Raw genomic sequence first — 12,695 nt, forward strand, 5'->3', positions numbered from 1 at the left:
CTCAAGATTACAGAACTGTTTAAACACAAAAACATTCAATAAAACTGATAGCATCCAGCTGCAGAGCAGAATTAAACCAGACGCCCGTCAGCAGAAGGTAACCAACAAATTTACAGGTGAAATTTTTATGTTTTTAGGAGAAAATTTAAAGACAAAATATCAGTCTGAACTAAAGTGCATGAGAAGTTTCTCTGACAGAGTTTGTTGATTAGAAGCAAAGGTCAATCGTCATATCTGATGTCCCATATAAAGATCATGAGCTGGGTTATAGATCACAGGTGGATCTACATCTGAATGTAAACAAACTGGTCCTTAAAGGGGCGTTGTGTAAAAACATAAGTAAGTTAAATCACTGCACCCTGAACTCAAGGGCGTCAGTTTGTTTCCAGAATTGCTGGGGACAATAACCATACACTTGAGTGGGGTTTAAAAATTGCTGGGGACAATAAAGTAGGCTAGCACAGGGGTCGGCGGCTCTGGAGCCGCATGCGGCTCTTCCATCCATCTGATGCGGCTCTGTGTTTGTAAAATAATGAATGGATATTTAAATAAAATGCTTTATATTTTACTGCATTAATTTTACATCTGTATGCCAATTCTAAATGTAAAGATTGTCTGCGTAAACCTGAACAGGTCCAACCTGGTCTTACTGTGAGACCGGGTTGACGCGTCACGCTTTTGCGTAATCATAGGCGCTTTATTAGCTGAAGACGATGTGAGATTCTGGGATTCTCCTCAGACGGCTCCTGGATGTGTCGCCACATTGGAGACGGGAACAAGCGCTATTCAGCCAAAGTTTCATCATCAGGGAACATTTTCTAAGTGACAAGTCTCTCTGAGAGACCGGGTTTGGAAAACACTCGCTTCAGTGGGAGGAACCTTCCCACATGCGCTCTGGTTCTCTGCGTGGCTCTGGGGTTAATCAAGTTTAATTGTTTCTCTTTGCAACAATCTTCACAAGAAGGCAAAACAGTTAAACGGCAGGTTACATATATTTCCATTTGACTGTTTATTTTGACAGATGAACTCAAGGATGTTGCTTGGTTTGAAAGAATTACCCCGACGCACACTGATGCGCATGGATGAGCTGACATTTTAATCGTTTACGCACATTGCAGAGGTAAAATATTCCCATCAGAACATCAGAGCTTTATACTGGACACTGTGTTCAGCGCGGCTCGGAGCGCCCACGGTGGACAGTGAGCTGAAGATCTGAGGGGTTCGCAGCGCAGCGCAGAACCATGGTGCATGCAATGATTTCCTCCCACTGAAGCGGTCTGGAAACCCGGTCTCTCTGAGGGATGTGTCACTTGGAAAAATGTTCTTTTTATGAAATTATGAAACTAGCTGAACAGCGCTTGTTCCCGTCTCTAATATGGAGACGCATGATGCGTAGAGACATTTGATCACGCACAAAGTTCGTGTGGAGCAGAAGCGGTCGGGCCACGGCAGGTGAAATGTTCCTAGCCTACATGAAGGGAAACTGTTTAATTGTAACATTAATACGTTACTGGACACGCTGGTCTGGTTGGTTAGACCAGTGTTTGAAGTGGAAAACACACACACACACACACACACACCAATTAAAATATATGCTGACAGCATGGACTAGAAGACAGGTGATGGTTTACGTATTTAAATGATGATCAGGCTGCTGTAAAATGTAATCTCCATCCACATCCAGACAGAATCATCCTCTATTCTGTCTCTATTTGCTCTGCTCTTGTCTGGGCTGATCAGCTGATGGTGCGCCTAACTAGCGGCTGATGCACATTTTAGGCATTTGGAGAGGTGGGCTGGATGCTGTGCGTTTACTGGAAGATGGTTAACGCACGGGTGTAGACTACATATTAATGACAAATGAATGAAAATTAAATTGTGAGTTTTTACTTCATATTTTATAAATAAAAATGACGGGGGAAAACATTTATGACGTCTTTTTAAACTAAATTTTCTAGCGCGACCAGCCTGCTTCACTTAAGTCACTGCTTATTAAGGTCCGTCCAGAATTACTGTGGGAAACGGGTAATAATGGCTCTTTGATGGGAACAGGTTGCCGACCCCTGGATAAGATCTGAGCTGGTAAAAAAAAAATCCTCATCAGCAGGCGTTTTTGAAAGTGGGGGGACACAGCTGCCAATCACAAATTTTGCCGGGGACATGTCCCCGGCGTCCCCGGTTAAAATGACGCCTATGCCTGAACTGGATGAGCAGCACACGAGGTCTTAACTCATACTAGCTGTCATCCCAGAAGACCATGAACTCGGTTTCTCTGAACTGAGGCTTTTCAGTAATTATTCACAAGTTAAAAAAACTACTTGAAATGTCCCGGGGGGGAAGACACGTGGGGGTGAAAAAACTGTAGATGGGTCCAGATAAATCCTGAACCAGGACCTGATGCCCCTTTCTGGCTCATCACTTGAGTTTAGCTTTTATAAATCCACTGAAAATGATCAGAAACTGGTGGGAACGTAGAAGAAGAGTTTCAAGACAAACTCGGAGCTTCAGAACGACTGGAGCAACCTGAGGACCACGCGCCTCCCAGCTCCTTACCTCCGTCAGGTTCCCTTCCTTCTTCTCATCCTCATGATGGTGAACGGACATCGGCAGAAAGTCTTCTTCACAGCAGATGAAGCTCACCGTGCATCCCATCAGCGGTCCGACTCGGTTCGGTTGGGTTTCCTCTCCCGCTGCTGTCGGTACGGGTCAGAACTTTCGGAGCATTCCGGGTGTTAACCCCCCGCAGGCTGACGCCTCTCCACTGGCATCGCTTCAGAAGTTCGACTCTGGTTCTGGACCCGTGTCCCTGATGGAGGACAGACTCTGGTCTAACAGGTACGTCCTCAGCGTCTATCACCTACTCACCTTTACGTCCGACTCCACACAGCGTCCTCTGATTGGTGGGTTGAACTGTCATTCAAACCCTGACTGCACGTTCCGCCTGCAGCTTCATCTATGGTGGAAATGTTCTGTGTTGAATTTGTGAAGTAAAAGAAAATGATTTTATTTGGTATTTTTCATATCTGATCTACTCAGATCCTAAATGACCTCCAGGCTCAGAACTTTTTTTACTCCGGTCAGCTAGAACTGCTTCCTGTGAGGTGATGTCGCCCCCTGCTGGAGGATTGTCAAAGTGGCGCAAAGATTAAAAAAATCTTTTTCTACAGGCAAATCTAAATAGAGAAGAACTTCCTGTATATCCTTCACAATAAAAGTCTAATACACAAAACACATGAAACTTTAGAACTTTCGCATGTTTATTCACTCTGAAGAAATAAATCAGAAAGCAGAATTCATTTACATTTTATTATTCTGAATCTCATCCACTTATGCACTTTAACTGTAAATCATCATATATGCATTTTTTGACTGGACAACTTGATTATAACATCACAAAAATGTTTTTAGAAACAAACAAAACGATTCGGTTCTTATTCCAGCCTCTTTGCCAACTACCATTGCTACCAAAACACACCTGATTTTTCATAAATAGGAACAATTTTGATGCTTTCTGGTGTGTAAACCTGATCTCTTCATCCTCTGTCCACAAAGTGCAGATTGAGTTTCTTGTCTGGAACCAGAACGGTGCGATTGATGCTCTTTAAGTCTCCAGTTCGGGGGTTTGCTTTAACTTCAAACTGACGAATTAGCTGAAAAAGGCATGCGGAGTAAAGTATAATGCAAAACATTTATTCGATTAAAAATTTTTTTTTACCACTTTGCTGCTCAGATGAAGCAGTTAGTACAGTCCTATTGGGAACCGAGCACATCACTCCTATTCTTAGGTCTCTACTTTGTTACCAGTAAACTACAGAATTAACTTCTAGTTTATAAATCACTCAATGACATGGGGCCAGAATACAAGTTGGAGGTCCTTCCTGTATCTACGCCCAGCAGGGCTCTGAGGTCCTTAGGAAACAGTCAGCTGGTAGAACCTCGAGTCAGAACCAAACAGGATGAAGCTGCTTTTAGCTACTATGCTGATGGAATCAGCATCCACATGAACAGAAATTTGCCCCAACTAACTTTTAAATCTAAATTGAAAACTTTCATGTATTCATTGGCCTTTGAATGAATGTTTCTTATGCTGCACCTTCTGCACTGTAACTGCTCACCCTTTAACTTTGTCTCTTTCTTTTTAATATTTAAATCTAAATATAATTTGTGTGTATTTTAATTTTGCTGTCACATTGATTCTAATGTTCTTGCTAATTGGAAAGCACATTGAATTGCCTCTGTGTATGAAATGTGCAATAAATAAAGCCTATTGTTATTCCGTCCACTTGGTAGAACCCACCATTACTACAGCATGATGCTACCTCCACCATGCTTGACAGGAAACTGTGTTTCTTGGTTTGAAACGCTCACCAGGATTCCTGTTTGTGTCCAAACAACTCAGTGTTCATGTCTGGTTATTTTCTCTGAACTCACCTGAAACAGAACCAGATACATCTCCAGTTCAGCGATCCGACGACCAACACAGCCTCTCACCCCAAAGCCAAACGGGATGGATCCGAATGGGTTCGGCTTCTGGCGCCCATCACGGAGCCACCTTTCCGGCTTAAACGTGAACGGCTCTGGGAAGACATCTTGGTCGTAGCTCATAGCGTAGTGAGAAAACCCGAAGGAAGTCTGAGAAAACAAAAGACAAAATGATGGAATTCCAATAATAAAAACTCTAGCAGCTCTACTTTAATCCTCTAAGAAAATTAAGTCATTAACAACAAGCATTACATCAAAAACATAAAATCTGACCCACTTTTTCCGGAAACAGGTATCCGCCAACAGAAACGGGCCTTTCTGTCATGTGTCTGCCATTCATGGGAACCACAGGGTACATCCTGTAAAACAGCACCAAGGCTTTTAAAGAAGAGGAAGGCTCAAATTGGAATAAAAGTCTCTGACAATCATACCTGAGTGTTTCCCTGATAACAGCCCTTAAATAAGGTAACCGGGTGACTTCTGCAGCGGTGGGGATCTGGTCGGCTGGGAGAGACGTGGACACTTCTTCGTAAAGTCTGTCCTGGACCTTAGGGTTCTTAGACAGCTGGTACAAGGTCCATGTGAGGGTGTTGGAGGTCTTTCAAACAAAAGTCAAAACACAATAACAAAGTTCAGCGATAACTTGGTCAGTTTTACAGCTATTGGTCTAAAATTCTGTGTATTGGTAACTGAGAGTCATCCTCAATCCTAACTCAAAGCTCCAACTGATGGAACGAGACCTTCGCTTTAAACCTTGGTTGTAAAAGCAGTCACCACCAACATTATTCTAGACGTTGTGTAGGAGGCTGATTTACCGTGTCCACTCCAGCTAAGAGTAGCTCGGTGATGCTGGCGTACACGTCTTTAGCGCTCATCTGAGTGTAAGAGAGGAGGTAGGTCAGGTATCCCCCCTGAACATCCTGGTCTTTATCCAGTCGCTGCTGAATGTCCTCCATCTTCTTGTTGATTAACGTTTTAGCTGGAGAGAAAGGAGGAATGAAGGGATCGGGAGGTTTTCACCTTTGAATTAGATTCTCTCATTTACACTTAACACTAAAACACCTAAAAAGAGCTTTAAAAAGATCCTACATATTTGGTGGTCCAACCTAGGAAAACCCAGATAAGTGGTTGGGTTTTTTATGTGCAAAGAGCATGGTTCTTAGAATGAGATATGGACCTTATTCTAAAATAGTGAAATTCTTTCTCATTCCACCAGGCTTCGGATGTGATGGAGGTTAGATCCCTGGTCCTCAGGGGGCTTCCAGTCATTCTCGGTGATGATCCATCTGCCTTCTTCAAGGCCTGCTTTGTGAGGAACTTACTTTTTTTTTTACCTAATGTCACGCCATTCCCGCGTTACACGTTTAATATTTTATCCTCATTCCCCCAATGTCCCTTCTGCTCTCTCTGCCTTGCTGTCTAGCTCCCCTTCTCGCTCTCTACAATTTTGGGTTAGAATTACTTTTTTTCTGTTATTGTCATTAATTAACTCTTTAGGTGCTACAGTTGCTTAAGAAAATATTATTCATTCAAAATAATATTCATTAAATATTTTTTCATATCATTGTATGTAACAGGTTGAATGTGGTTAGTTAAAGGCATACTGTAAATTTGAAAAATCATTATTACTCAAAGTTTGTAATCGGAGGAAATTTACGTTTCTAATTTGTCTTTAGTGAGGCTGTCGGTTTGCAGTCAAACAGTCAGTTAATTTGAGGGAATTGGAATTGAGCCATTTTTCCATGAGAAATTGGTCTTATCCACCAATCTATTTTATTAAGTACTTGAAAACCCAGTTATAATGTGAATATTTTTTAAACAATTGTGTCATAACAGGTATCCTCTTTTTTATTTTTATTTATTTATTTATCTATTTATTTATTTTTACAAAATTAAAGAAATGAAAGTCTGGAAGAAGAAATGTGATTTTGTAGTTCAAACAGCAATGCTTATGTTCATTTATATTTGAGGAAGTTACCTCAAGTTTGGTGAGTATTCATATCGATGTTCTTAATAAAAATTAAAACATTGAATTAATTGGCTGTCAGTTATAAAATAAATGGGATAGACCAAAAAATCGATATTGACAGTTAAGGTTGTCTAATGATCGGTGATCAGCCAGAAAACTGCAATCGGTGCATCCCTGTCTGTCACCATTAGTTTTGTTTTGACCACCCCTGTTAGCCCTATCATGTACCTTCCTTCCCACCCTGGATGTGGTGAAACAAAGTATTGGGCATAATATGTGCTTCTTGGTGAATGTCGAGGCGAGTTGGACTCACTGTAACTGCGCCCAAAAAGCGCCTCACTTTGTTTCTCCTTGGACAACTGAATATCAAAGGGGGATTATTTCTCTTTAGACACCTATTACTTTAAAGACCCACTCCAATGAAAATCTTTTTTTCTGTTCTTAACGTTTTTATTTATTTCTTTTTTTTTTTTTGCATTTTTTTTTCTATATGACATATGTGAAGAAAATTAAGTTCAAAATTGCATTTGAGTATTTCTGCATTCAAATTGCCGGGAATCTGTAGCAGACCAAAAAAGTCAGACTAAAGCTGCTGGTGTTTGTGATGTCACATTCCTCCTGGGCGGAGCCTAAACTCCACTCCTGCCCACTCAGGCTCTGAGGAAATGTTTCCAAGGTTCTAAAGGTTCCGTTCCCAACCCAGGGGATAATTTCTAATGAACTAATGCTGCTGTTTTTAAAAAATACTAGAAAACACCACAGGTGTTGGTGATTTTCGCGATAAATGGAATAATAATAAGACCACAGAGAATAATTTAAAACAAATAAAAATGGTAGTTGGAGGAGGTCTTTGCGAAGGGCTTTCTCAGTAATGAATCGGCCTTTCGGCATCATGGCAGGGGTTACACACCCAAAAATGTTGCACAGACTGTAGTTACAGCTACAGATGTCTGCCATCTTCTGGTGTAAATCAGTAACTACATGAGGGACAACACTTGTTGCTTTAGTTTGTCACCAGTATCGCACTGTTTCGTAATTTGGACGTGATTATGCTTTTTTCCTTTTTTTAGGACACTGACGGTGAAGACAGTTTGTGGAGTGATGTTCCAGTGGGGATCCTCTGCCGTGAACAGGACACGTGCACACACGTGCAGTCCCTTCACCATCATACATCCTCAGTGGGAATCATCTTGGAGGGCAAGATTGCGATGGATGCCGAGAACCTGTCCCAGGCCATGTACATCCTCTTTGGACTTACTTATGCACTGCATCTCAACTACCCAAAGTACATGAAAAACACATTTGACTTTATTCAACAGATACTTCTGAACTTGGGTGAGTCAGATCTAACACCAAAACTCCAAACACTCAGGAATCAGCTTGCAATGTGAGATCCAGATCTACCTCCTTTTGCAAAGATAAAAATGTCATATTTTTTATGTACAGTGAAAATTGGCAATTAAGGAAAACATCAACTTTCATCTGCATTATGTCATTTTGTTGACAACATTAATTGGAGCATATTTAAAAAGGAGAAAAGTGCAGGACAAACTAAAATGTCACTAACTAAAAAGTAAATAATGAGGGGGGAAATCATTAGAGGCAGGAGGGGAGTGTAAGGGTGAGGTATAGAGAAAGGAGGAGAGTGCGGTTTTGGATGTGTATTTTTATAGTTTTAATTTATCACGCCCATACATGCCTTTTTTTTATTTAATTTAGAGAAACTTTTGGTTCATGTTCATGCATTCCTGAATGTTAAGAGGAAGGGGGGTTGAGAGGAGGTGGAGGGGTACGGAAGAGGATTAGGGCCATTGAAGAAAAATAAAAAGTATTCTGACTTTTTTAAACATTCATCTCAGGATAAAAAAAAAAGTCTGAATTCTGAGATTAAAGTCAGAATACTTTTTATTTTTCTTCAGTGTGCCTAATAGAGGGTAGAGTATGGGCTCTGTGTAAAAAAAATAATAATAATAAAATTGGGAGTTTTTTTTACCCTTCAGTTCTTTATTCTATTGTCATTCCATGACAATTTGAGATTTAAATGTTTAATAAAATATTTTGTATGTATTTATTTGGCTCTTTGGATTGAATATTATAATTTGATTTTTATGTATTATAAAAGTTAAGTTTGTTGAGTTAGAATACGCAATGTAGTTTGATAGGTAATTGGGTAAGTAAGTAATTTGATGGGTAATTGAGTAAGGCTTTCTTGATCTTGATGAGTTGAGTTAACTAAATGGATGGCGGGGCATTGGTTAAACTAATTATCTTAAGTTAATGTAACTTTTGGTATTTGTGTATTCAACTTAAATCTTTAATCCCATTAAGGCCTTAAGTACATTGAACATACTCAGCTGCATCTATTCAACTAATTCTTCATTACTTAAAAATTTTAAGGCAACAGGTTACCTTGGTTTTTTTAAGTAGACTGAACTTATCGGGGTTTTCTGTGTGGTTCATATGGAATAAATGTGCATTTAGGTTCACTTTTGTTTTTTTACTGTGACTAGTCGCCTACGTGGGGTCAAAGTTTCTCACTTCTTCACACTACAGCCAACTTTAACTAAAGGCACATTGCTGTGAGGCCTCAGCAGCTCACCGAAGCTGAAGATGCCCTCCCAGCCGGCGATGTAGCGCCTCCAGTAAGGCAGCAAACTTCTGCTCCACTTTGGTAAAGCGGCCACAGGCATGCTGTAGGAAAACATCTGAGCTATGGAGCTGATGAACTCCCCGGTACCAGCAGGGATCTCCTCCTCCAGACACCCAAGCCTCGTCTCAAACAATATGGCAGAAATCCCTGTGCAGCAGGAACATGTTCAGGAGGAGAAACGGAATCATCAGGAGTGTGTGTTTGTCACAAACCCTCTAACGAAAACATGTAGAACTCCTTGGAGACGTCAGGAACCAGATCTCCTGTGGGGCTGAGCTGGCGCAGATATCTGATCCTCTTGTTGAAGTCGGCGACGACCTCATTGATGATGCCGCCGTACTGAGCAGAGTCCTTCGGATGAAGCATTCGTTTGTTCAACACCGCCCTCAGCTGGTACCACCGTTCTCCTTCCCTTGGAGCAGAAACAGAGGACTGCAGACATGAGCTCTAATACCAATCTCAGTATCTATGATGTGAAATCTGTGGTTTTATGAATGGATCTCACAATCAGCAATGGTCTCTGGTTTTATTTACTGTCAAATTAAATAAAATAACAAACTTGCTTTATAAAATATGAATTCTTGCAGCATGAAATCACAAATGACCCACAGGCTGCAGTTCAGAAACCCGTCTTAAAATGTTCCCACTCTTTAGCTTAGATTGTGTTTTATTTTGAAAGGAAGGTTTATCTGCACTATTTATGTCTAACTGATTGATTGCGGCCTCCTTGCGAAGGTTAAAATTACGTTTCTGCACCTTCAGCTTTTACAAATCGTCCGCTGAGGACGGGAGGTTTGTTAGACGCTACACTTGTCCTCGGCAAGTCCTCCTGCTCAATCAAGGAAACTAATGAGTATGAAGCAAAGGGACACTTGGATAATTTTGATGTGTTTGTGGTTTCTGACAGGTGGATCAAAGCAATCCTGTCTTCCACCTGCAGCAGGAGACACAGGAAAAGGCTTGCTGTTGAAACTGAGACTCGGCTCTGATTTGGCTTCAGGTAGATTTAGACTCGAGAAGAAAAGTGGGACAGATTTTCCTTGGAAAGGATTCTAGTTTACCCAGTAACGAAAAACGTATGCAAAATGGTCTGGCTCACTAAATCCTGCCTCCCATCTGCAGGATGTTCATAAAGCATGGGCTGCATGGTGGCACAGTGGTTAGCACTGTTGCCTCGCAGCAGGAAGGTTGCAGGTTCAAAACTCGGCTGCGGCCTTTCTGCGTGGAGTTGCGTGTTCTCCCCATGCATGCGTGGGTTTCCTCCGGGTACTCCGGTTTCCCCCACAGATCACAACATGCCCCATAGGTTATAAATTGTAAGACGCTTTGGATAAAAGCGTCTGCTAAATGAATAAATAAACATGACGCATGTTTTAACATGTTTCTGAACAGAAAAGGTCGGTATTTAGTTTCTGAGAACCTAGAGGTGATCATTAACTCCATGCTGACTGTCACACCTAATGAAGCAGAACACCCCATCGTCCCTCTTCAGGGAATCATTTGAAAGGCTCCTAAACTTGCAAATAACATTTATTTTAATTAACGTTGCTTCAATAATTTATATTTTATTTTAAGGGTTTTTTGTGCAACATGGTGTTTTTATGCCCAGAAGGTTGAGTATTAATAATAATCAAAGATTTAGTTTACTGTGAGCATCAGCGTGTGGGTGATTTACTCTGTAAACGGTCCATATCCCAGTCCACTCATGTCACGGTACTCCGTCCACAGGGTCATGTCTCCTCTGGAGGGAAACTTCTGATCCTTCCTCAGGAGTTCCTCCAGCAGCTGGGGGGAGTTGACAGCCACCACCTTAAACCCACTTACGTAAATGGGTCCATACAGCTGCTTCTCCAAGATCTGCAGGGAGCAGAGAACTGTTTTGGAAAAACTTGCTGCGATTTAATCTGATGTACATTTGATAAGCTGAAGTCAACAAAACCAGTCCTGCAACACAGTCATCTGAGACTTGCTGTCGTGATCTTGTGGTTGCTACAGAAACAAAGGTACTGATCGCAGAGCAGCTGAGATCTCCAGAGGTCAGAGGTGTCAGACGAGGGCTCACCTGTAACTCATGCAGACGGTTGTGGAAACCCTGAAACACCATCCTGTAGAGCAGCTCCAGCTGCCTGACATGTGGGAGGTCCTCCATGGTCCGGAGTTTGTCCTGGTAGGCAGAAAGGGCCCCCGGGGTCGTGGAGGTCCTTCCCACCCCCCTGATGCAGGCCTGTCCCCTGGAAATGGGGCATGACAGCAGCAGCTTGCTCCCAGGTAAAAGTCGGAGTGAAATCCATGCAGCCATTACTAGAGCAGAGGAGGAAACGCTCAGGGCTCCTGTTACATCTAGCTGAGCAGGGAGGGGCCACGTCTCAGACGGGTTAACCCATCCATCCCAGGACCGGGGAAGGCTTTATGGGACCTCATAGCATTTCACCACCTACTTTAGTCCACCTGGCCCCAGGTACTCCATCATTTAATAACTTAAACAATCAGAGGTGCAGAATCTCCACCTTGTTTACCATACGCATGTTTCTATAATAAGCTGATCAACTCAGAACAATAGCTTGTTGTTTCTGGACTCTGAGCCTCAACATAAAACTTCTGATTCTGGAGACGTCGTGGAAACTAGAATCAGCTGTTTGGGATTAAAGATGGTCAAAAACCTCTCAGAAGTGTCATCAGTCCGAGGCTCGTATCGGAGGCACCGCTGGAGGCTCCCCCTTACAACAAGGCTCCCTCATAAGCAGCTATAATGAAGTTTATAGATTATTTAATGTGTCACACTTAATAACTCATTAATAAATGTTCATTATACATTCATTAAGGGCAGGAAAGAGACTACACTGACCACTTTGGCCAAAGAGGGAGCCTGATCCATTCATCTTGATCAGTGGTTCCCAGTCCTGGTCCTGGAGGGCTGGTATCCAGCAGGTTTTAGTGTTAACTCTGCTTCAACACATTTGATTTCAACCAGCAGGTGATTAACAGGCTTCTGCAGAGCCTGATGAGCTTCAGCACAGGCGATCCAACCACTGAATCAAGTGTGCTGGAGCAGAGAAACCACTAAAACGTGCTGGATACCGGACCTTCAGGCCCAGGAGTGAGAACGACTGGACTGGTTACTTACTATGTTAAACATGCCCGACTGCATGTAGGACTCTCATCCAATAACAGAATAATTAAACACGGAAACCCAGAAGTTTTTTATATCTTTCCCACTTTCACTAATTACACAAATAATGCTGGTGATCCGATCTCAAATGCTGCTCCTTATTTGTATGCAGATGACACCATTGATATGTTCATCACCCACAGGCAGCATCTAACCCTGGTGCTGGAGAATCCAAGTATACGTTATCCTGAAGAAAAGTGTTCTTGGCATTTCTATTGAAAAGGACACATCTTATAAATACTTGGGAAATATAACCTTTCATTTAATCTACATTTTCTCTGAAGGCGTGGAAACAGCTGACTGATCCCTGCTGCCGGGTTTTCTGTATTTGACAGCACCTGATAAACAGCTGAAGAAACTGGACTTTGTTTCATTTCTGCTTCTCTGCTCACCACAAACCTGCAGATGTACTCACTGGACGTCTT

General features: G+C 42.0%; 3 protein-coding genes across 5 annotated transcripts in view; 1 reads left to right on the top strand and 2 right to left on the bottom strand.

The window, feature by feature from the left end:
- tns1b (tensin 1b) overlaps positions 1–2,772 on the bottom strand; it is a 198,398-nt gene extending 195,626 nt beyond the window's left edge. For both annotated transcript variants that reach the window (XM_070552899.1, XM_070552897.1), the window contains exon 1: positions 2,554–2,772. In XM_070552899.1, coding sequence (XP_070409000.1) covers positions 2,554–2,652 — 99 coding nt within the window. In that variant the 5' untranslated portion in view covers positions 2,653–2,772. The remainder of the gene's footprint in view (positions 1–2,553) is intronic.
- LOC129165679 (uncharacterized) lies at positions 2,674–7,983 on the top strand. The gene is made up of 3 exons (XM_070552913.1): positions 2,674–2,835; positions 5,699–5,791; positions 7,522–7,983. The coding sequence occupies exons 2-3, from the start codon at positions 5,711–5,713 to the stop codon at positions 7,840–7,842; spliced, it is 402 nt and encodes a 133-aa protein (XP_070409014.1). The 5' UTR covers positions 2,674–2,835; positions 5,699–5,710; the 3' UTR covers positions 7,843–7,983.
- cyp27a1.1 (cytochrome P450, family 27, subfamily A, polypeptide 1.1) lies at positions 3,244–11,439 on the bottom strand. 2 transcript variants are annotated; one of them, XM_015976202.3, is made up of 9 exons: positions 11,164–11,438; positions 10,777–10,958; positions 9,314–9,513; positions 9,051–9,248; positions 5,298–5,461; positions 4,914–5,080; positions 4,760–4,841; positions 4,432–4,632; positions 3,244–3,650 (listed from the first exon to the last, which is right to left on the bottom strand). In XM_015976202.3, exons 1-9 carry the CDS (start codon positions 11,398–11,400, stop codon positions 3,534–3,536), a joined length of 1,548 nt encoding a protein of 515 aa, XP_015831688.1. In that variant the 5' UTR covers positions 11,401–11,438; the 3' UTR covers positions 3,244–3,533. The 2 variants fall into 2 exon arrangements, with proteins under 2 accessions (XP_015831688.1, XP_070409013.1); XM_070552912.1 differs by lacking the exon at positions 9,051–9,248 and having other exon boundaries at positions 11,164–11,439.
- Between the last annotated feature and the right edge of the window lie 1,256 nt (positions 11,440–12,695).

This window comes from Nothobranchius furzeri, chromosome 7, assembly GCF_043380555.1.
Source record: "Nothobranchius furzeri strain GRZ-AD chromosome 7, NfurGRZ-RIMD1, whole genome shotgun sequence".
Lineage (NCBI taxonomy): Eukaryota > Metazoa > Chordata > Actinopteri > Cyprinodontiformes > Nothobranchiidae > Nothobranchius > Nothobranchius furzeri.